Source organism: Haliaeetus albicilla, chromosome 17 (assembly GCF_947461875.1).
Source record: "Haliaeetus albicilla chromosome 17, bHalAlb1.1, whole genome shotgun sequence".
Taxonomy (NCBI): Eukaryota; Metazoa; Chordata; class Aves; order Accipitriformes; family Accipitridae; genus Haliaeetus; species Haliaeetus albicilla.
The window spans coordinates 12,691,675-12,716,719 of NC_091499.1; the positions used below are offsets into that span (position 1 = coordinate 12,691,675).

Sequence of the window (25,045 nt, forward strand, 5' to 3'; positions counted from 1 at the left end):
GTGTTCCTCTAGGATGTTTAAGAATCCTAAAAATTATTCACATTTACACCTGCTGGTTTTGTACAGTTTTTCTATGCAAACACCTCTTCTTTTTTGAAAAAAACCCTATATTAAATGCCACAGTAGTTGTATTTTATTCTGCCCTGGAGCACTCAGGAGAACCTCGTGGTGATGACAGCCAGTGTACCAATTATCCTGCAAAAGCTATTTGGTCACCCAAAGGTAGCAATTCACCAGTTGCACAAACACAAATAAACTTTGGGGGGTCAGCAGCAGTTGACAACTAATGAACCCCTCTGAGGATTTCTGCAGCAACAAATGTATAAGCTGGATTTTAGAAAGTGGAACTCGCTTAATTGAGTTCATCTTGGTATGGTTTTAAAGCAATCAAAAATATACAAAACCCCTTGACATGTAAAGCAAAGGACTCTAGGATGGGTCCACTGCTTTCAAGCAAGTTACTTCAGGGATTAATGTGTTTATTTTTGTTTAAAAGCACGGTGTTCCCCCTCTCCCCACCCTCCCCTTAGTACTGAACAAAGCCCTACAAGGTAAGTATGTTGTCAGCTAAACACCTGATTTCCCACTTTCCCAAATATATGTGTGTTGGGGTTAATTATTATGATAACATTTCTTTTTCTCCTTTAAGCCAGTTCAGCTTCATGCTTTCTTTCTCTTGTTATCTTTCAGAGCATGCTTCTAGAACTATCATCTATCATGAAAAAGTAATGACATTCTGAGGAGAAGAAATAAACTAAGGGATTGAGCACAAACTGCCTTCAGCAAAGAGATAAAAAGCAGATTATCTATTGCTATGTTCCCCTCTCCCGCCACTATAATGCTAAATTCATAGTACAGTGTAAGAAAGCAAATATTTTATTCCTCCATTTTACGCCAATCCCAACCGTACCGTACTCTGATTGTTGGTGTTAAGAGGTAGCTTGCTCCATGACTCAAGATTTTTCTCACATAGACTGAGCTGGATCTGGTCAGTGTGTGCTGCCACTGCAGAAATAGCCTTGTGTCTTTGGGAGAACATTTTGGGATGTACAACTTGTTGTGCATGCTAGCAGTGTTCATATCAGAAACCAGCCTGATCCATTGACCTTCGAGGTAGCGGAAGACCCAAGGCACCTACAAGAAAGGGTTAGTTTGATTTGAAAGTAACCTGGAAGGCTATGTGGCCTCTATCTCCCCAGGCTTCAGCAGCCAATGAATAAAAGATGGAAGAAACACTCAAGGAATCTGAAGGGACAGAGAATTTGAGAGAGAGAAAAAAACCAGCTGAAGAATATGCTGCTGCTCGTCTGGCTGTGCTAATGCAGTCCTCAAGCTCTGATAGAGACTTTCCATGCTAATGTAGCCTCCTCATAGCTAATACTTTTGGCTTCAAAATCGAAGCTAAGTCAAATCAGGCAATTTATTTTACGTGCAAAACATCTGTGCTTTTCTTCAGTTTGCTGTTCAAGATGATCTGCAAGGTATCACCTCAGGGTCATGAAAATCTTACTCCCTTCACTGTCTCATTAGTTCATATAGAAGAACTGAAAGACATGTAAAGCCCAAAAGAGCTCATTTTCAGTTTGCTAGGACAGACTGGCTCTGGAAGGTTGGATTTCTGGGTTGTACGCAGCCCAAGAAAGCAGTCCTTCCACTTGTGTATCTGGAAAATAAAGCACCTTTCTCTGACTGTCCCTGACCCTGTTTCTGGCCACATGCTTTTGGCTGTTTTTATTTGTCAAGCTTATTGTAGCTCGCATTTGCTATCACCTCAATGGCAGGCAATGCTTGGAACAAGCTTGTTTGCTATGCCAGTTTGCCTAAGCATAAAAATCCTCTATGACTTGACAACTCTAAGGCAAAGCTAGCAGAAAGCAGGTCAGCAGGAAAAAAGAGTCAAGCATAAAGATTGCTTGAGATTACAGTGGTGTTATTCTAGTGCACATGATTTACATTCATATTCTGCCTCACTACAAACTCATTGACAGCTTGTCTGTGCATTTGTTTAGCATTTTAAGGCAAAAAAAGGAAATACTTAAGATGGTGGCCATTAAGTGCCAGCAACAACTGATCAGGGATGGAGAAACAGCTTTGCTAAAGTACAGTCTCTACTGCCAGGCTATGAGTACATGTGGTGGATGCTACATCTTCTGACAGATTTGAGGGGGTGGGAAGCTTTCTTCATATATGCTCAACAGGAAGATTCAGAAAACTGGGGAACTCTGAAAAGTAACGCTTGATCTTCTTCCATGAGAATTTTAAGATTGAAAAATCGCAGGCAACTTTCACTGCCGCAGATGGAGGAGGATGCAGTTTGCCTCCCTGAGGATGGTGGCCCAGGGCACACAATTTACGGATTTCCTGTCTGGTGATAAAAAAGCCTGGGGACCTCCCTCTAGCAGCTTGCCCTCCTCCCCGCTCCCTGCAGCAGCAGCCCAGCAAGTGTGTGGACCAGGGCAGGACAGCTGGTCATGCCAGGGACCCTTCCCAGGTCTCCTCCTGCCAAGCTGTTGAGCAGGCTCTCAGGTTGCCTCCAACCCAAGGAGAGAGGTGGCTGCCATGCGGTTGGGAGTTCCAGAGAGCAAACACCCCCTGCTAGACTCTGCACCCTGCTTGTGGTAATAGCACCTAAAGCTGTTATAATTTCTTCTTTCCTTTCTGGATCTTCTGCAGTGTAAGGGATGCTAATGGTCCACGGCCCAAGTCCCTCCCTCAGAGAGGAACACTACTGTATTTGGGTTACACACAGAGATTTTCAGCTGTATTTTGTTTCTACAGAAACCTCTCAGTTTCTCTCAGGTTTTCTGTAGAGGGGAAACAAACTCCAACCCCTCCCCTTGCCTCCCAACACATACACCGTCACTTTAGAAGACCAAAACAAAGACTTGGCAGAATTGCCTTAAGTCAAGCACTAGGGGAATGGGTATAGCTACAGCTTATTTGATCTTCCAAAACAACGTATTTCATCTTTGCAATGAAATACCCTTGGCTGTTCCTGCAGCAGATCAAAGACAACTGGATCCCTGGATCAGAGATGACTAGTGAATTAGCCATGGGACCACGTGACTGGAGGTCTCTTCATCAGTCCAGAGGTTCACCGGGCAGTATCAACCACATCCAACCTACCCTCCCGAATCTAACCTACAACCCATGTGTTAACCGAGCACTGCAACATCAATTTCAGAGTCAAGCTGAGTCGATTTACAATACATAATGATATGTCTTTATTTCATCAACAGAAATGGTGTCTAGACAAAATTCAGTTAACACTAGCAATTCAAATGAATGAAAAGGGTCGGGTGTTTTTTTTTCATTTTTGCTTTTTGCACAATACTGTATTTACAATGAGTAAATGACATTTTAAATTCATTAGTTCATAGCAATGCTTTCTTCCAAAAAGGTAAAAATTCTTAGTAACAGAGAGTAAGCATCAACAGCCACCTCATTTATTTATACAATAAAAATCACAAGAAACCACAGTCACCTAGAAAAAAAATAAAGACAAGCTTAAGAACTAGTACAATAAAATGATGCATTGAATTGTTACATTAATCGCATAGAATTTGTGTAAAAAGTATGTAGAAAAAACACCTGATGTAACCTGTTACAGTCATTGACCAGTTATGAGAGGTACAGAGGGTTATACAGGTAGATATGTGTGAAAACTGTCCATACTGTTTGACCTGGGGAGGAAGAGAAGAGGGGTTGCACCCCCTTGCATACACTGATAAAACCCTGTTTTGAATATGGCCTCTGAAGTTTGTAAGGCATATATAAAAGAGGTGCACTTGTAACCAACTGGTTCTGGAACAAACTCTTAGGGCATCCCCACCCTTGAAATCAAAGGTGATGCTTCGAACTACAAGTAAACAACCACGCATCAAATATCACCAAAGTGTTTAGTATCGTTCCTGCCGGTCTGAGGGATCCAGATAGCTTCAGGCAGAGCAAGCGTAGTAGTGAGAACAGGACCGAAACCGTGCACGATTCTCTCGGGTACATCACAAACGCAGGGTAACGCCGGCCTGGGCGGGGGCTCCTCCGGTTGCAGGGACGAGCCCAGCCGGCGACCGCAGCCCCCGCTTGGCTCCCTCTGAAACAGAAGGGTCGTTTGGGTGCGTAGCCTGGGACCGTCTCTGCCTCTGAGCAATCAATGAAATCAAACACTGCCAGTTGCCATTTCTATTCTGGGACGCTAGTTTCTTTCTGCGTGCCCTTAATTAGCCAAAAGGGACAACAGTGGCACTGCATGAACCAGGCGGTGACTTTCACCTACGGGAAGGGCTCTGCCCACAGTTGCTAAAATTCGTACAAGAACAGGAGTCGTCTAACTGGCTTTTTAGCAGCCATTTGCTTGGGGTAATGACCTTTTAAAAAGGTATTTTTAGCATCCCTTCCTGCCGAAAAGCGATTTTACTTGCAAAAATGGCAACGTTATCTGTGTAATACCATAAAATGCTTATCAATATTTGACTTCGATATAAATAATACCTATCTTGGTGGAGTGTAGGAAAATACTGTACACTTAGTCTTTGCAAGTAATGCCATTAAAATTTTGAGAGTAAAGGGAATAATTATTCTACAGACCACCAACAATAGATCTTTTAAATATAGACACAGTATTTGAACATATGCATATACACATATATTGTATTCTACAGCATCAGATCTGATGCCTGAGTCATGAAATACTCCAGGGAGTATTATAAATATACATATATGTATTATGAACAGGAAAATACACAAACACACACTCTGACTAGAATTATAGATGTATGTATACATACATACATGTATTATATATATGGATGTAAAATTAACTTGGACTGTGTTGGCAGAGACAAAACTGAACCGAAGTCAAAATCTGTTGAGAAAAACTCTAGCAGGAAAGAGAGCATAAGTTCTTTATGTTAATAGTTTTAGTTTCACCTCATTTCCGATAAAAATAAACCACTCCATACTTAGCAGATCCCCTCCTTATGCAAGGCCATCAGCTCTGCTGCTCACATGGAGCTAAACCTTCTCTAGGCAGCCCTAAAATAGAGACTTTTAAAATGCTGCAGCCATGGGCTACAGCATTCAACTGGAGGCACCTCCAAACGCGTTTCAGATCAGAAAAAAAAGGTGAAAGCAGCGCTCCTCATTGCAATGGTAGAGGACACGAAGTGGAGCAAAATGTGAGCTTGTGGAAACCTGGCAAACGTTCACTTCGTCTCACTGCAAAATTCACTACAGGTCTTCTATTCTGCAAACCTCCCCCCCCCCCTCTCTTCACCACCACAGCAGTGGATTACAAGACACCAGTGAGGACGTGGTGTTGATTCTGGAATTGCAACGCTTCACCGTGCTTTCTCCTAGTGGATCAGATTTCATTTTAATACAGGATTATAGTGATTCCAGCATGCAGATTTGTTTTATTTATTAGGCAATCATAAAGTTACATATTACAAAATCTAACTATATACCTAGGCATTTTAATGTCTATTTAAGCGCTGTTTAGAATACAGACTTGACGAAGTGTTGGACTCCAGATTAACGACCACACTATCAGCATTAATCATTCCTCTGGCAGCAGTTAATCCATTTAGCAAAGTTACGTATCTAGTTCCCACTCTCCTTTTTAAAGAGAAGTAGCAGTTAGCATACTAATCACTGTGGCTTGCCTTCGCAGCACATTTTACTTCCTTGGGAAAAAAAAAAATACAAGGATTAGATCCAAAAATATAGTGCATCTTAAAAGCAGCATATACCCTTAGAAAGACATTTAATAAATTACTTGTACAATATATAAAATAATAGTTTTATACTGCAGCATCAAACTCTGACGCCTGAGTCATCACGTTAGGAAATCTGTGATATAAATACTGGGATCTCCTGATAACACCTTTTTGCTTTTGTTTTCCGTTTTGTTTTCTCTCTCTTTTTTTTTTTCCTTTTTTTTTTCACTACCTTTTTGTTCCAGAATCAGCTTGCAAGGAGCTTTAATTGTGTTCAAGGCACCCCCAGAGAACGCAGAGAAACAAACACATTATATAGTGTAGTACTCACCTGACAAAGCATAACAAGCCTAAATGAAATGAGGTTTCCTGGCGATACAAGTACAGCAATGGCAAAGGAAAAGGAGGACTAGATACAGACCGGACAAAGCTTCAAGGACGCGCACGCCCACGAGAGCGGTGCAGTGCCCAGCGGGGAGATGGGGGTCTCACCACGCCATTCCCAAGCAACGCCCGACAGGACCGACGCTGCACATATCCTCTTTGACAAAAGCAAAGAGATTCTTACTTAAGATCATGGTGACTATTGGCCAACCTCTTAAAATTCATAAATACTGCAGTCAGTTGTTTTTGGTTTGTTTTTTTCTTTCCAGTGGTATTCTTGTAGTCAGTTGTTTTGACCTCATGACAAGAACAGTTGGGTATGTATGTCAGCTGGTGTCCAGGTCTGAAACTAATTCTCCCAATATCTTCCTTTAACGTTAGCCCAGTAACTGCTTTGAGAGCCGCGTGGTTCGGAATAGCAAAAAAAACTTAAAACAAAATAGAAACAAAAAAACACCACCACCACCAAAAAAACCCCACTGAAAAACCATGATACATGTAAATATAGGAAGCAATGACACAAAATCAGCCACTTCTAATGGGAAAGAATGAAACCAAACATCCAGAAAAGCTTGCAGGGGAGGGAAAGAGAGAGAGGTGAGAGCAAGGTTGAGGAAGAGACACTTATTTGAGCAGTGGTTTTAAATATCAGTTCCCAAGGTAGAGGAAATCAAGAGACCCAGCACCAGTATGAAGCCAGGTCAAACCTAAGAGCTGCAGCGCAATGGGTTGTGTGGGTGGGTTTTTTAAACCGTTGGAATGAGGTCAAGAGTACCAGTTGCACATGAGTTGTTAGTAGAGTAAATCTTCATGTCAGGAAGCAAGTTAAAACTTGGTTTTATACTCATAAAACATTCTATCTATTCATATATATAGGAGGTCACTTAAAAATAAAAAAGGCAACAGAAAAACATCTTTAAAATACTGTGTCAGTTGACCCTTCCCTCCCACCCGCCCCCAGCCCCCCCAAGTAGCTATGACTCTATAATGTGATTCACATTTAGTTTTAAATTCTAGCTTTCACCATGGTCTCATAGAAACAAAACTTCTCTGCGAAGCACAGAACTGCTTTGCAACGTCAACGAATTCAAAGGAAAATCAAATCCCCCCCCTTGCCAAAGAGCTTCTCAGTCAGTTACCTGCAAAAGATGGCTGGGAGGGGGCTCAGATATTTTTAGGTTAAGCTCTTTAAAAAGAAAGGACAACTCCTCCCCCTTTTTCAACCGTGTGAACTAGGAGTTTATGGCATTTGTGTATTTTTGAACATTTAAAGGTAAGGATTTTGTACAGTAATGATTAATACTTAAACATAAATATTCTCCTACATTATATACTAGTTTTTCTTTGTACATGCGGGGAAAAAACGTATTTTCAACAAACATGGCACATGCTATATGCATTTCCTCCTCAGTAGCTTGGCTATAATAGTTTGGGTGAAGAGGATAAAAGCAAGACTTTGTGGCGAGTGGGCGACGGTCCATGAGCACAGTCTGAAGATGGAAGAAGTGGAGAGAGGGAGCTGATTCCTCCTCCAGGGTCAAGATGCTGATCTACTGAGTGCCTCAAAAAAACACCAGCACACACCTCTAGTGTAAACGTTAGCACAGAAGACCACATTATCGCTTAGTGCTTCTGAGAAGCTGCTTCCCCACACTTTTTTTTTTAAACAGGTGTGAACAGCTGGTCATTTTTTTTCAGCGAGAACAAACAATATCAGCCAGTAAAGCACATGACAGTTGTCATCGATAAAGCCACGCAACCTGGCACACGTAGGGCAAAGAACCACAAAATAAAAACTCAGTACACTTAGAATAATAATAATAATTATTAAAAAAGCATTAGGAGGATGTTTTTCTGTCTACACTGTACATACAGATGTTATGCTTGGAAAGCTGCTGTCTCACACAGTCATAACATGAGTCAACATTGCTTAAGATACAAATCCAATACAGTTACAACTAAGCCAATTCACTGAGTAGTCTCCTTCGAGACAGCGCTCTTTTAGCTGCGGTTTGTGCCGAGAGGATCCTGGAACACAAGAATTTGATGGGTAAGCGACCGAATCAGGTGTTGGCAGATGTATGTTTTGCTCTTAGAGGATACAGTGCTAACTTGACTTCTGTAAGGAAACCAAAGTCAACAACTAGGGGTCTAATCCTGCAACTCCGCCTACCCAGGCAGGATCACTGACTTCACCAGACCCACCTCTGCAACTCGGGTCTGGTGAGGAAAACAGATAACGTCTGAGGACAGCTGAGGTGAGGCTCTGGGGACTAGCCGGAGCAGCGGTTGCTTCCATGAGTAAAGGATGCAGAGCGGGGCTGGAGAAAAAGCCCCCCCAAGTGTATTGATGTGATCTCCATTTGCTTTACTTCGTGGAACGTATGATGAACTGATCCAGTTGTCAAATACTTTTTTCTCTAAAGAGTGAAATATACTTTCCCCATAAGAATCCAAAAGCATCATTAACAGCACTTAAACTTGGTTTGTGAAACAGAAAGAAGTCTGAATATAAAAATAATTCAAGCAGATTCTCTTTACAAATTGTATAGTGAATTCAGTATTTGGCAAGACCGTTTTTACTACATAATGAGCTCCTGAGTGTTTGTCTATTAGCTAAAACTTTTCTATTTTCTTTAAGCCATAAAGCAAAGAAAACCATGTACTCAAGTTATACTGAAGTCACGACTTCATTTATGAAAAGAGGTTTGACCAGAAACTCAGTGCAAGTGGCAAAGTTGACCATTACTGTACAGTATCTGCAAGAAAATAAAATAACTCCACATTGCTCAAGTGGCACGAAATGGCTGTGCCAAAAAAATTGTCTATAATAAAATCTCAAATAAGTTTCCAACATTAAAATTTTATAAATAAGTACAAATCGAATGATATTGCTGAACTGCGAACCAAGAAAAAAAAAATTATCGTGTAACAAGTTACCAAACTAGTTCTAGCATCGAAGACAAAAAGGAATGTTGGAACTTGTTTATACAATAGAAATGAAAGCTTCCAGTTTGTAGGATGAGAAAAATTGAGGCATGCAGGGACTTTTGCATATGGATATATATATTTTATATATATTATATATAATATGTACAGTTTAGCTATAAAACTTTGATGTGTAAAGAAGCTGTCTTCAATGAAAAATTGAACATTCAGAGGAAATTCCTGAGTTAGGGTTTTGTGACATGGGCCACTGAGAAAAAAAGCTGCGGTTGGGTCCTCAGAGGTGTTATGTCCATCCCTGTTAAGATTGAAATCAACATACAAAAACAGACAGTGTTGCCACTGCTTCGTTCCCTGCCTGAGCAAGGGATAGCACCATTGTGAAGAGAACTCCTGCTTGTAGAGAGGAGGGAATACTTAAAAACAGTATTGCTGCTAAGACCACTGTAGTGTGCACCAAATACGTTCTTCTAGACAACAAATGAACACTGCCACTGGCTGACTGAAGAACACCTGACCAGGTGTAACGTTAAGGTTACAAGTCACTAGGTGTAATCTTTCCTAGGTTGTTCATCTGTTGTACATTTATCAGTCATTTCCTGACAGAAGTCTACCGTGACCGTTTGGCTGCTCTGCTCTGGTGGAAGCTCTCTCTCGGTGTAAGTACCTGTGTCGGCTCCATCCAACCCCGCGCCGGCCGAACAATTTTCTGAGATGTTGTTGGGCAGCCAGGGTGCTCCCAATTGCGCCGAGCCTTGCTCTGAGCAGCACTGCATGCTTTCCCCGATGCACTGGGAGGTCACCAGGCTCTGCTCCACGCCAGCTGGGGAGGGGCTGATGGTGGTGGCTGGCTGTAGATCCAAGGGTCTGAGAACAGGGCAGTATCGGTGGAGAGCTTGTATCTGTTCCGGGCTCTGCATGTCTCTACACACTTCTTGGGAAAGACACGAGAAGTTGTCTAACAATTCTCCCATGCTTGCTTTCAGTTGGTTCCTTTCTGAGAGCAATTTCTCTTTCTCACACACCTGAAAAAGAAAGAAGGCATCTTAGGTTGAGGAAGGGCCATCCACCGGCTACGCGTTCCAGGCACATATGCAGCAGTACCCAAGAAGAACACCAACAAGTCACAGTTATTTTTATATGGGCAGAGGAAAGGTCACGAAGACATCAGATATTTGACCACCACGAAGTCTGCATGGACTGCAGTTTGGGAAACATCTGGAGGAAAACATTTGAGTTGGAAGAGGATAGAGTCACAAGTTATTCCCAAGAGACTGTTAGTTCTCTTTATAGACTAAGGCTGCTTGATGGATGATACAAAAAAGCTCCGAAAGAAACATTTTGATGGAGAAAAGCCATTACCTATCTGAACAGCAAGAAAGCAGGGTTTAGTTCCTGAAGTGAGGATATGTTGCAGAAGTTCAGTTCGCCCTCTAACTGCTGGGTTGGTCAGTCAGGGTGGGTGCACCTGCTTGCCAGGTGAACCCGTCACCACCGAGAGGTGTGTTACTCAGAGGAGAGGGTCTGAGTGCGTGCTCTGTGGCCTGCACCATGGCTCATTTTCTCATGCCCTGGTGCTTAATGGTTTGGGTTTGACCTAACCAAGATATTTTTATGAAGATGTATGTGAAAACCCTGAAGGTTGGTGGGCTTCTTAACACTCAGTAAAACAAGCTCAATGTCATTTCCCCTTTGTTCTGCTCAGGCTCTGCCTCTTGTGCTCCCAAATGTCCTCCCCTACCAACGTCTAGCTCGAGCGTTTTCAGAGTTTCACTGTGTCAGCGGGTTGCTCTAGGAGGGGGTCAGGTGAAAGGCAGGACGGTACTAGTGAGGAGGAAGAGCGAGGGAGTCTGGTGGGACTTACTTTTTCAAGCAGGATTCAAAAACTGAGAAAAGGAGCTCAGGTTGTTCTGTATCCAGCAAAGCACTGGTAAGGTCCCCAGCCCTAGCTAGCGCAGGGTGCTGTGTGACGTGCTGTGGTGGGAGTCATCTCCAGCTTAGACCTCAGGTGGCCAACAAGCCTCCCGAGGGGTGAGCGCTGCCCTCCCCGTGCTCAGGAGGCAGACTGGGGGCTTAGGCACATTTTCACTTTCTGTCCCAGGAAGGTGAGCATACAGCTTGAGGGAGTCGATGAGATTTTGCGGAGTACCAGAGCTATTTCCAGAGCTGAGCTGGCCCCAAAAGCAGCGCAGCCGTGTGCCTCACCTAGTAACACTGCTAAACCCAAGCTGCCTCAGCATCTGAGGTGTGAAACTCCACAACTCAGATAATCCAGCTATGGATGGTTGTTGACAGCTGATAGTATTGCCCTGGGTCCGAAGCCTGCACTGGAAGCATACAGCTGTGTGAATGAGAAAGAGAGCAGTGCACGTGAAAAGAACTAACTGCTAAAATATTGATAAATCTATCAAGAAAGCATAAAAATAATAAAAAAATAAACAGATGCTCAAGTACATCTTGAGATAATGAATTATGGAAGAGAATATGCTGTGAGTTTGCAGGGAAAAAAGGGAATGTGAGTGGGTAGATGGATGAGTGAGGGAAAGCAGGCAAAAAAAAATTACCTATCACACTCAGAGGATGCGACCATTTCACTCACTGTCTGTTGTGAAACCAAGTAGATGGGTGACTTACAGGAAGCAAGTGCAAGGGGGGAAAGAGGTCTTTCATAAAAAAGACCCAGCTGAGTGAAAAACTCTTAAACCCTAGTACCATTACATAATTCAGGAGACTGGAAATTGCTGGTCACTAAGTGGACAGAAGATGACAATGGAATTTCCAGTGATCATGTATTGTGTGAAGTCAACTGGAGTTTCACTGCTGGTTCTCCTAAAAGTAAACGTAAGATCTTGAAGCAGACTACCTGCTTGGACAGCATGCGTATGGGGGGAGGGCAGGAGTGCTTGAGAAGCAAAATTAAAGTTGCATGAGTTTAATTTTGCAGCTTTATATTCTTGCACGCCTTGTGACTGTTTTTACAAATGCTCCTTTTCAGAACCATGCACCAGATCCCACAGAATCATAGAATCACAGAATCCTTTAGGCTGGAAAAGACCTTTAAGACATTCAAGCCCAACCACCGAACCGTTAACCTAACACTGCCAAGTCCACCACTAAACCATGTCCCTAAGCACCACATCTACACGTCTTTTAAATACCTCCAGGGATGGTGACTCCACCACTTCCCTGGGAAGCCTGTTCCAATGCTTGATGAGCCTTTTGGTGAAGAAATTTTTCCCAATACCCAATCTAAACCTCCCCTGGCACAACTTGAGGCCATTTCCTCTTGTCCTATCGCTAGTTACTTGACAGAAGAGACCATCATCCACCTCGCTACAACCTCCTTTCAGGTAGTTGTTGGGCGTGATGAGGTCTCCCCTCAGCCTCCTTTTCTCCAGACTAAACAGCCCCAGTTCCCTCAGCCGCTCCTCACAGGACTTGTGCTCCAGACCCTTCACCAACTTGGTTGCCCTTCTCTGGACACACTCCAGCACCTCCATGTGTTTCCTGTAGTGAGGGGCCCAAAACTGAACACAGGACTCGAGGTGTGGCCTCACCAGTGCCCAGTGCAGGGGGATGATCACTTCCGTGCTCCTGCTGGCCACACCATTTCTGACACAGGCCAGGATGCTGTTGGCCTTCTTGGCCACCTGGGCTCACTGCTGGCTCATATTCAGCCGGCTGTCAACCAACACCCCCAGGTCCTTTTCCTCCAGGCAGCTTTCCAGCCCCTCTTCCCCAAGCCTGCAGCACCGCATGGGGTTGTTGTGACCCAAGTGCAGGACCCGCACTCAGCCTTGTTGAACCTCAGCCCATCGATCCAGCCTGTCCAGATCCCTCTGTAGAGCCTTCCTACCCTCGAGCAGATCAACACTCCTGCCCAACTTGGTGGTGTCTGCAAACTTACTGAGAGTGTACTCGATCCCCTCATCCAGGTCATTGATAAAGGTATTAAACAGAACTGGCAGCAATACTGAGCCCTGGGGAACACCACTTGTGACTGCCTGCCAACAGGATTTAACTTCATTCACCACAACTCTTTGGGCTCGGTCATCCAGCCAGTTATTTACGCAGTGAAGAGTACACCCATCCAAGCCATGAGCAGCCAGTTTCTCCAGGAGAATGCTGTGGGGAATGGTGTCAAAGGCCTTACTAAAGTCTAGGTAGACAACATCCACAGCCTTTCCCTCACCCACTAAGCAGGTCACCTTGTCATAGAAGGAGATCAGGTTAGTCAAGGCGGACCTGCCTTTCAAGGCCTGACCACCCGGTTGTCCTGTACGTGCCGTGTGATGGTGCTCAAGATGATCTGCTCCATAGCCTTCCCCAGCACTGAGGTCAGACTGACAGGCCTGTAGTTCCCCGGATTCTCCTTCTGGCCCTTCTTGTAGATGGGCATCACATTTGCTAACTTCCAGTCAACTGGGACCTCCCTGGTTAGCCAGGACTGCTGATAAATGATGGAAAGTGGCTTGGTGAGCACTTCCACCAGCTCCCTCAGAACCCCTGGGTGGATCCCATTGGGCCCCATAGACTTGTGTGTGTCTACGTGGTGTAGCAGGTTGCTAAGCATTTCCCCTTGATTAAAAGGGCTTCATTCTGCTCCCCTTCCCTGTCTTCCAGCTCAGGGGGCTGGGTACCTGGAGAAAAACTGGTCTTACTATTAAAGACTGAGGCAAAGAAGGCATTAAGTACCTCAGCCTTTTTCTCAGCCTTTGTCACTGTGTTTCCTGCTGCATCCAATAAAGGATGGAGATTCTCCTTAGCCCTCCTTTTGTTGCTAATGTATTTATAGAAACATTTTTATTGTCTTTTAAGGGAACAGCCAGATTAAGTTCTAGTTGGGCTTTGGCCCTTCTAATTTTCTCCCTGCATAACCTCACAACATCCTTGTAGTCCTCCTGAGTTGCCTGCTCCTTCTTCCAAAGGTCATAAACTTTCCTTTTTTCCCTGAGTTCCAGACAAAGCTCTCTGTTCAGCCAGGCTGGTCTTCTTCCCTGCCGGCTCATCTTTCGGCACATGGAGATGGCCTGCTCCTGCACCTTTAAGGTTTCCTTCTTGAAGAACGTCCAGCCTTCCTGAACTCCTTTGCCTTTCAGGACTGCCTCCCAAGGCACTCTGTCAACCAGGTCCCTGAACAGGCCAAAGTCTGCCTTCTGGAAGTCCAAGGTGGCAGTTCTGCTGACCCCCCTCCTTACTTGTCCAAGAATCAAAAGCTCTTATAATTTTGTGATTGCTATGCCCAAGACAGCCTCCAACCATCACATCACCCACAAGTCCTTCTCTGTTCACAAACAACAGGTCCATTGGGGCACCTTCCCTAGTTGGCTCACTTACTACATATCGCTACATACTCAAGTCCAGCTTGCTAAATAGAAACTTCAACATTTCTTTTAAAGAATCCCACACCTCAAAGGGTTTTCGATCCCTGCAATTCAGTAGGGATCAGGCTCACAAGGTCACTCATATGCCTTTCATTCATTTCCCTGAGATCTGTATGTGTGCTGGGGAGAGAAGGGGACTTAAAAGATTTATTTTGCCTATACACAGTTGATTATGTTAGACAGTAATGGTAATGTCACAGGATTGCATAAAGCCCATAAACCCAAATTAATTTTCAAGTGAAGGCTACAGGTATCAAGCTGAACCCCCCCTTGCTGCTAGTCCAGCCCTTAAAGAGTGCTGCCCCTGGTGCTCTGCTCTGAAGAATGAGAGACATGTACTCCTCCCCATCATCAGCTCAGTGCAGAAGGACGGGCATGTGCAGCAAAGACTGGACCTGCCTCTCCCGACAACCTGGATGAGGAGCTGCTTTCACCCTGCAGAACCTCTGACTCACCCTGCACGCACTGTGAATTATGCTTGGTGCAGGAAGCAGTTGCTCACTGTTTTGTTTATCTTTGATGTTTTGTTTGTTTTGCATCAGTGGAGCACTACTCTGAACAATGTGTTGATTTTAATTTCTTTTTTTTTCCCCCAGGGCTTCAGCAGCACGGCATCTGAAGGCTTTGCAAGCCTTGATGATTTAAGCCTCCCAACCAGCTTGTGGGGTCAGTGTCACCTCCCTGTTACAGACGGGAAGCAGACAGGCACAGGCAGTAAGTGAGTAACCCAAAGTCATGCGGCTTTCTGCCATTTGTGAGGTGACGGTAACTCAGCTTCTTCCAACAGATCCCTGCGTCTTTCACACTATGTTTGCTACAGCCTGTGCAGAGAATGAAGCACAGCGAAGCCTACACTAAAGGCCACTCTCTACACGCAACCTGTTATGACAAGAACAAGAAGTACCCTGCTCCCCAGACCCACCAAGCTCAAGCTACAGCTGAGCATGTTTTAAATGTGCACATAGACATTTAAATCAAAGACTGCAAATAGCCTTTAATTTTAATGGAAGCTAGGTACACAGAGATCTCACTAATGAAATCAACTTCAGCTCCTTTTGTTTTATCTATGTGAATAAATTAGTTTATCACTCCAACCCCTGGATATTCAAAGGCTGGGTTTAATGCTGGACTCCTAAATCTATGCTGCATAATGCAATTAAACTGTCCAGTCCTGCATGTTGCACACCCACACTTCTTATAACAGCTGAACTGGTACTATTCCATTATTTTTGACATCTCAGAAAGCTCTTAAGACTTTTAAACAGATGAGGAGGTGTTAACCCATTTTGAAGTTCCAGTGTTGCATTTCTCCCACTGAGTGACGCCCTGTAGACATCTTACTCCACGACCCTTGTCTCAAGCTTTTTTTTGTTGTGTATCAGCTTCCTTTCTCAATAGGCAAGGGAATGGCAGGGGAAGAGGAGCACAGCCCTCAGACCACAGAGGCACTGTCACAAAGGATGGGAGTTTTTTCATATAAGGTGCCTATAGCTAAGATGCCTGCATCTGACATGGCCCTCCAGGTAATCTTGTTTAGCAATGGAGAGGAGCAGGCACTTCTGGGCTGTATGTAACCTCCTCTGCTGCAGGATGAGACAACTAAGACTTGACAGGTATCTATTTCTCTTCACTGACTATAAAGGAAACCAGGATGACTAGCTCCAGTGCAGATGTCTATATTGTAGACATCTATGTTTAGCCACCAAACCATACCTGAGGTACCCATACCATGACTGGAAGAGAGAGGCATTTCCTGAGCAGCCGTTTAGCCTCACTCCAGTTACCTCACTCCCTTAGATTAAAATGTGGTAGCACTGCCCACTGACACCGTGGCACACAGGAGACCTGTCCCCAGATGTGCCCTGGCCAGTGAGCAGGGCATGCTTTGCTCTTCTCTCCACAGCAGACTACTGCCAGAGACACACATCAGGGAGGGTTGAGGCAAACCAACAGTTGCCACCTGAACCCAGTGCACGGGATGTGAAGGCCAGTGCACCGGGGAGGAGGAACAGGCTTTTTGTGTTAGATGGTCCTTGAATCATGGGGGGGGGGTTCACTCCATGGCACAGCAGGAGCGTTAGAGGGAAGAACACAGCAGGAGCAAGGAGGAACATACCCTTGCCATCTCACTGACCTACACCAAGGGATGCCCACTTGCCTGGATATTCATACTCCTGGCTTTTCAATTCCCTTGTTATTTCTGCCATTTGCTCAGTGAATGAAAGAGCTGAAAAAAAGGTATAGCGAGCTGAAATGTCCTGAAAACACGGAGCTGCCTTCTAGCACACCAGAAAGGAAGAAAATCTCTATGTAGAGATGAAGCTGGCCCTGCCACACCACTGTCTGGACCAGACAGCCTCTGAAGGTCTCTTGATACCCATCTCTTTTGAGCCCTCCACGAAACCCTGACCAACAGATTGTTATGGTAGTTAAGCATGGAAATGGGGCTCGGATCAGGATATGCCTTTGTGCACGCACTGTAAGTACTGGGGGTAAGTTAAACTGCAAGAAGGGAGCTGCGATACAGGCTTCCCTCTTCCAACTCACTCAGCAATCTGCTCTTGAGATATCAAAATAAAGAGATATCTAGGCCTCATTCCACTGGAATTTCGTGCTTTCCATATATATATAATACGCACATACATAATAATATATATTTGTATATTGAATTTTCATACTAGTGGCTCTGCTTACTTACATACGAAGTGACTGAACCCACTAAACTCTGGACAGGAATTGCTGTTGGTGCCCTGCAAGCTGCAGCGTGAGGGCAAGCAGGGCAGCAGTGAGAGCACAGAACTCACCAACTTGCGGATTTCACATTCCAGGTTCTGAATACAGTCCAGTTTCCTCTTGCGGCAGCGCTGAGCTGCAATTCGGTTCTTGCTGCGCCGGCGGACGTCATGGATGAACTCGAGCTGCTCTGAGGTTAGCTTGTGCATCTTTATCATCATCTGGAAATCATTCCTTGGAAGATCTGTGATTTGATCAACAGGAAAAGGAAGTTTCACCTAAAACAAACAAATACAAGACAAGAGCAAAGAGTCATATTTTGCTTGCTGAATGCAAGCTGAGCAACAGTGAGCTGAAGGACGATTACCTATGCTGCCACTCCCTAAATAAACAACACACCAAGTTTTGCATTGAGCAAGTTTTTAACACTCCCTTGTGGCGCATTGTGGAGGTCCAGCTAGTAAGGATCAGATTATAATTGTACTGAAATCAGCAATATAGGTGAATCCCAGGTAAAAAATTTCACCTTTCTAAAAAGCTCTAGTAACAGATCTCCTTGCATTAAAAGAAGGCTCCATCCACTAAGAGACATGGCCTTTTGGAAACAATTAAGTACCTCGCTGCTATTAATTTCAAACTAGTTTCAAGGAATGGGCTATTACTGCAGCAGGGAACCTGTTTCTGCATGGCCTGTAGGACTAGAAGTTTGATTCGGTGTGAGGTTAAAAATACAACCTGACACCTCAATTAGGAAAGGTCATCTAATCAGCATTTCAGCTAAGCTGTACACCATATAAGAAGAAAGGGTCAGAGGAATGTGATGCAACTTATCCTATCCTGCTAAAATATACGCATTTTGAAATAAACCAGTATTTGCTGACATTCTAATATTTTTGTAGATTGAAGAGCACCCAAGTTGAATTTCTTGGAAAAAAAACCCAAACGGTCTGAAACCTCAGTTACTTGCAGTAAAACATTTTTCCTTCCGGCCATGAACTGTCATCCAATTTTGACCGTAGACCATGCGACAGTAGCTCCAGGTTCTGACTTCCGGAATTCCAACCATCTCTCCAACTCCTACTGATTATGCATTTAAGCAAAGCAAAACATGAAGCTCCTGATGGCTTGGAGCAATGAACACACACTGTCTCAAAACCTGGAGAATGGCAGATGTGCTCAAAGACTTCTGTTAGCCTATTTTCCCCAAACCTATCAGCTTGCTCAAATCAAAGTGAGAACCTCTCCCTACAAACCTTGCTTCACTTGTAGCTGGAGACTGATAACATGACTATCAAAAAATTAATGCTCCTTGGTGGACTGCTGTGTTTGGTGGTCAAATAAGAATCAGTTGACAACGCTGAAGGATATGACACCTGAGTAACTTGATTGACCCCCTTTCTTTTTTTGAGTCATACCCATACTGCCCAAAAGATGGCAGTAAATATTTACATTTCTGTCCCTATTTGGTACAATCCAACCTCTTGTACAAGACTGTTCTGCAAGGAGGCTACCAAAGATATGACTTAAGTTGCTCCAGCCAAGCAAAAGATAGAGATTGAAAAGGTTCTTTTGATATTTAAAACACAGTTATCGTCTTCAAACAGTGCGCTTTAATTATTTGGAGATAAAGAAAATAACAGAACAGATTAGAAATAAATTATTTTCATTGGAGAGCTGGGTTTGTTTATGCAGAACAGTTTGCTGAGAACACATGTACACAAACACACAGGGTGGCCTCTGGCATTGACAGTCACAGACCCTCACCGGGCACCCGGACCTCCCGATAACCAGCTCCTCGCCTCGTTCATGAGCTTGCGTTTTCTTGTGCTCTTCTGTCATTGCTCTGCACACCTCCAAGCCTGGGCCACGTGAAATTCAGTGCAAATACGGACCGCATCGTTTCAGAAGGTTTCATGCCCTGAACATTGCCCCTCTGCCCCATGTGTCCAGGCACCACTTCGTAACACACTACTTGACAGGTCAATTTAAACCAGCAAGAAACACCAAACACTGACCCAATCCCCCCAGATTCCTGCTTGTACACACAAAGGCTGACCTTAGGCATGGTGATGTGGACTACCTTGTTTACAGAGTGCTAACTAATGACATGAAACCTGTTTGATTTCCCCTCTCTAGCCTTTGGACAGTCAACATAAACTCTGTGTCACCTGCTTTTCTCTCAAGCTTCAATCAGGGTCTGAAAATGAAAACAGCCTGTGCTTTCCTCTGAAAGACACCACAGTTTCACTGCAAAAACAGCCCTTTCACGTTCCCAGTTTTTCCTTATTTTCTTAAGTTCAAAGCAGAAAGCAGTGTTAACTTTATTTCTCCCTCCCTCTCCCTTTCAAAACATATTTACTTGCAAGGAGGAGATGTGCTTGCAGCTGGAATGGGAATGAAAGGGAAGCAACTTAAATCTGTCAGGTAGAAGTCGCTGAAGGGAAATGGAAAATAAATAGAAACAGATTCATAAAAAAAAACCCCAAACAGATTGAAAATAAAACCATCTACGCAGCAGACCAGAGACTGTTATCAGTAAACCCGGCATAATCCCACTCCTGTCATAGGCAGCACTGCACAGGATTAAAAACGTGAAAGGGAGAGTGGAAGTGAGTCAGACTCATTTCCTTCACCATTCACAGCATTTTTATTGCCTGTCTCCCTCTCTGCAATTAGCTGTCAATTGAAAAAAACCCCACCAAGCCTTTGGCACAGACACAGTGAATAACTGTGCCGGGGTATTGCTGCAGTGAGAGGCTAATGGTGTTTTACACCAGCACAGGGCAAGACTCTCAGCTGGTATTTATCACAACAGAGCGGTAAGTCAATTTGCAAGAGCTGCCGACTGTGCTATGGGTGGGATTCATCTGACCCACTTACAGCTGTCTGAAATGATGGGTTAGGACTAGCTAGTGTCCAGGACCCTGCTTTGGCATTGAGGACAGAGAGGCCTTTGGATGGCAATGCATCCCGCACGGCTTCTCCCTCCTTCTGGCTGCAGAAGCAGCAGAGATGAGAGTTAGAAAAAATGCTGCATCTTACAGTATCTAAGGTAGGTGAGAGAAACCTTAGCTGATGTGTCTGAAAAAGGACAGTCAATCCTTTCTAAGATGTGTAAGAAAAACCCAGCAAGTATGTTTTCTCATAAACTTTTCTTTTTAATATCTATGAATTTTACACAGGAAATGACTGTGTACTCTTTGGTTCAGTCTATTTCAAATTAGAAATGTAAGTGGGATCCTTACTCCTTCCAGGAGTTACTCCAGCCAGAGCTAACCTCACAGAGCTCTAAAATCTTCCCTATCAGCACAATTACTCTTTCCCTGCCTTGTTACACAACAGCAGAAGCTCTGTTTCCACCACACTACAAATAAACTGGCACTTTCTGCCACTGCTGCAGCCTCTATTGCCCCCGACTCTGGCTGATGCACCCGAGAGGACAGCCAACCCACCCTGGTGAAAAAGAAAACTTGTTTATGATTTTGCGGCATTTTTTCCCCCTGTATTAGCACTAGGATGCCAGCGTAAATGTCATTGCTTTCAGTGGCTAAGTAACAGCAGCAATCTAGACAGACAGGGACAGCCATTGACTCAGCACATGAAAGGCCCATATATAACCAATTAATTCCTTCAAGGTTCACTAGTTAGTGCCAGCTTGGATCATATGCCAGTTAGTGCTGTGCTGCTCAAGTACTGTACTAGTTACTGCTGCTGCTGCTCCCTCGCCTCCCTTTTTCTTTGAAATAAAGAAAAGGACCAAGGCCTCGTATTCACTCATATAAAAATCCAAATGTCAAGTGTTGGGAATTTCCTTAACTCATGAGTAACACTAGCTATTTCATTCTTTCTTTATATCTAAATTTCAACATCATCTTTCTTTAGCTGCCAAGTGCTAGTAAAGGCAACGAACTTCCCAAGCCTGGCTTAACATCACAGTAACTAAAAGCATTCATGTATTATCCATAAGAAAAAGTAATCATTACGTACTGGGTATAGGAGGGTAGAACTCAAGGTACCAGCTTGACTTTTATAAATGGTTCAAAATCTTGGTCAGTTGCTCCAGAGTTGTAAGAAATAAAACTGTTGCCTTAATGCCCTTAAATTGAAAGCCAGAGTTACTGAAAGCCTCTGACACTTAAAATTGCCCAGCCCTTGGAAACCTCTCAGGACCCACCCAAGCAATCCAGCACATGGGCTGAATCATATCAATGCTTTTTTTGATGTAGAAAGGGGTAATTTGCTTCACATAGAAGAGTCCAACACATTAATGCTGTTTTTTCTAGTTTCTTCCTTAGGATGTAAGTCTGTCTTCCACAAACGCTCAGGAAGAAATTCATCCCAGGACAGGAATTGAGGTGCGTCCACCTGTGTTAGGGGCTTGATTGCCTACACACTATTTCAGGCACCACTTGTGGTCCCACAGAATAGAGACCTATCTGATTTCACCTTGACAGAGGCTATCTAAGAAGCACAAAGCCAGTGGGCCACACTTTGTGTAAGAGAGAGGACAGGCAGGATGCACTCTCACTTGTTTCCTCACCCTGCTGTCTACTGGCATAGGTAAAACCTTCAAAGCACCTCTTCTTTTCAGTTGTCAGCCACACCAAGATGGCAGAGGACTGCAAGAGGAGAACAGTGAGCCCAGGCAGTGAAGATCTACCATTGTGTCAACAAACCAGGTCTGAAATGGCCTTGATCAGCAGGTCCCACTGCAAACAGCCTGTCCTATCTGCCACAACACAACTGATGGCCACGCAGTTGCCTAAGGTCAACTCCAGCCTCACCTCCTCAGGGCCACGAGAGGTGTTTAGGTCAGCAAATGCTGCATGAGGGGGCACTGCTATGCACTTAGTGCAGGCAGCCTGAGTAACCTTTTGGTTTGCCACCTGCCTCAGAGAACTGGGGGAAGGGGCTAGTCCCATGGCTGAGTACTTTAACACAACAATCAGAAGTGGATGGAGTTCTCATCCTTTAGCCCAGGACTTGGACTTGTATTCGGATCACACACCACTGGTGCTTAAAATGCTGGGCTGTCCTCTTCCCATTCACTGCCCATTCAGTGTCCCCAGCTTCCAGCCCTTCAAAGGGCACAACAATACAATACTCCTGCCCATTATTAGGCTTTTCTGAGACAAGGGATAGCACAGAAACACTGACAGAAGCTGTAGGTGCATCTGAGAAGGGCAGAGCAGGCAGTGAAGTGAGGGAGGATAAAGTGCAGTATTTCTCTGAAAAATCTGCTTTTGCAGAAAAAAATTCAAGAACTGGAGACTCTTTCAAGAGCTCCAGCAAGGTCTTCAGCTCAGGGCATAAAAGAATTGATTGTAGGCTGGAATGAAATAATACAGTGTTTAAAAGGACCTTCCTGAAATTTCAAGCTTGTAATGGAAGACTCTCACTGTTGTTGTAATCCAGTAATTCTCTGATACCAGCACGGATACCAGTCCTGCTGAAGAGAGGAAAGAAAACAAAACTGCCATGAAGTTTATCTTAGAAGACTGATGTTTGACAAGACTCTGTTTAACCAGATCTTGCCAAACACAGTTCCAAGTGCTCTGCTGATGCCGCTGAGGATCCTGGTTAGGAGAACATCCATGAGAGAAGAACGTGGAGAGTAACTTTCTCATTTTCAAATTTGTAAACCTACAGGAAATCCGGGATGACCGATCACACGATTCTGGAGAGGAACTACATACAAAAGCAAGTTAACACCTTAACGTGTATTTTTCTTGGTTGTCCTTCTTTCTATGTTAATTTCTTCACTAAGTAGAAATATTAAGCAGTGAAGAAGACTCAGTTTAGGTAATTCAGCACAGCTCCAGTAGATTTCTGGTAGAGCAACTTTGGTTTACCAGCTTTTACTGGGGCTCTGACTTTCAGTACTTTGGTAAACATCAGCAGACGAGCAGACAAAGGGTAGCTGCTTGTCGCTTAACATGGAGGGGTTTGGGCTCTCCCTAAAGGTTATTTGTCTACAATATCCTCAGTGGTCCAACTGCATTAGCTTTGCCTTTCTGAAAATTTCCTTTGAAAAGTGAGTCACGAACCCAGGTGGGAAATTCTTTTGAAATATAAATGAAAGACACATCGAATACAATTCTCTAGATAGTAATAGTTCTTGGAAAACTCCACCTCTTACCTCCTCCTCTTGTTTGTTCTTTTCCTAAGAAAACTCACTCATCAAATTAGACTGAGCTGAGATTTCTTTTTAACTGGTTTAGTAGTACAATATTTTTTACAAGTTTTCTAGCAGAAAAAAACCCATGGATATTTGCTGAAGAAAAGGAATATCAGGAAAAGTAGGTAGAGCTGAAGTTTCTGTTCCTAAGTAGGTTAACAGATTGACAGACTACTTCCTTCTCAACAATTCATTATTTCAGGGCTTATTGTTTTGTTGTTGCTATTTTAAGCAGGATTGTCAGAACCTGCCTGCAAGCACCAAGCCTGAGTCTTCTCTGTAGTATTATATTCCAATAATTGATTTTTAACAACCTGTGGAGGCCTGAGGGAGCTGGGTGAAAAGAGCAACACAAACTGTTAAATATTTCTGTAATGTCCCAGCAGCTCAAGTAACGGCCCCGTTCCTGCAACTCCATAACATGTGGACACCCCACATTGCACTTGCTGCTTCTATCACGAAGCCTTAAGAAAGGGAAATTTCAGAAGATTCTGTGTGGCTCCCTTAACAGGAAGGAAAACGAAAGGCAAAGACATTCTGGAGAGGATTTACCAGCAGTGTTGTGGGGACCACCACCTCCTCTGACAATGCCGACTGCAGTCTGCACCCCCTATGGGATGGGGAGTTGGGCCACGAAGTGGGGTCACCTTCACCCACATGGCATGCCTGCTGAGCCCTAGCACCCCACTTTTGGCACAAAACAACTTGGGCATGTGCTCCTGAATGGCATCTGCCTGCGGGAAAGCAGAGTGCCCAAAAAAAGCAGAGAGAAGAAACCTTTCACCAACTTCTCACACAATCAATACACCAGCAAATAATGTTTTGTGACATTAATTCTGGCACCAACAGCACTCTGGGACCCAAATCAAGACCAACAAGGTCCAAATTCCAGGGGAACTGAGCAGCCCCATGAGATAACCAAGGGTCAGAGTCCATCAGGCTTATTCCCATCAGGCCGTCCCACCCAAAAAAAGCCTACCTGCAGCAGAAAAGCCTGTGCAGCCACTCTCCGGAGGCGTGACTGCCTGTGTGTCACCCCCAGCTATCTTATCAGATGCTTTTTGAAGAGAAGCCCAGCAAACACTGTGTGGCCTGATATGGCAGGGGGCAAGGGACCCATCTGGGAAGTCATCAGGACAGCAAGGGCAAACTGACAATTTTGGGACTGGAGAAAGATTCCCATGCAGCTTGCAGGGAAGCGAAAGACAGAAAGCAGCCCGTTTCAGACTCCTGTGAGTCTCTCCTGCTGTTTTAATGGCAGACAAACTGCTAAAAGTAGGTAGAGCGACTTATACAAGAACTTCCTGCTGCTATTAGATACTTTCTACCCCTTGGTTTAACATATTCTTCACTGAGGTTTCCACAGCAGCAGATCTTGCAGGATTGCAAGATATACACCCCAAGTCGCTGTATAAATACAGCATTGTTTAATGAGGCTGCAATGTCCTCGTATTGGTAACAACCTTTACAGATTCATTTTTCAGACAAACTCTGTACCGAAGCACTGGTGTGATCTGTTTACCCTTTGCTGGTTCAGGATACTGTAATGCAACCTCACGGAGCAATGATTTCCTCATCACATTTTTAATGCCTAGCAGTCCTAATCAAAATGCCCTGGGAAAAAAAAAAAAAAGCACCTTAGCAGCAGCCCCAGGGAGAAAACTTGTTCAGCACAGTGCAGAAAATCTTCCCAGGAGGAAACT

General features: G+C 44.1%; 1 protein-coding gene across 3 annotated transcripts in view; it reads right to left on the reverse strand.

Moving 5' to 3' along the window:
* Window positions 1-3,196: 3,196 nt before the first annotated feature.
* BACH2 (BTB domain and CNC homolog 2) overlaps window positions 3,197-25,045 on the reverse strand; it is a 197,100-nt gene continuing 175,251 nt past the window's right edge. For all 3 annotated transcript variants that reach the window (XM_069804871.1, XM_069804872.1, XM_069804873.1), the window contains 2 exons: window positions 17,236-17,442; window positions 3,197-10,072 (listed from right to left, as the gene is read on the reverse strand). In XM_069804871.1, coding sequence (XP_069660972.1) covers window positions 9,593-10,072; window positions 17,236-17,442 — 687 coding nt within the window. In that variant the 3' untranslated portion in view covers window positions 3,197-9,592. The remainder of the gene's footprint in view (window positions 10,073-17,235; window positions 17,443-25,045) is intronic.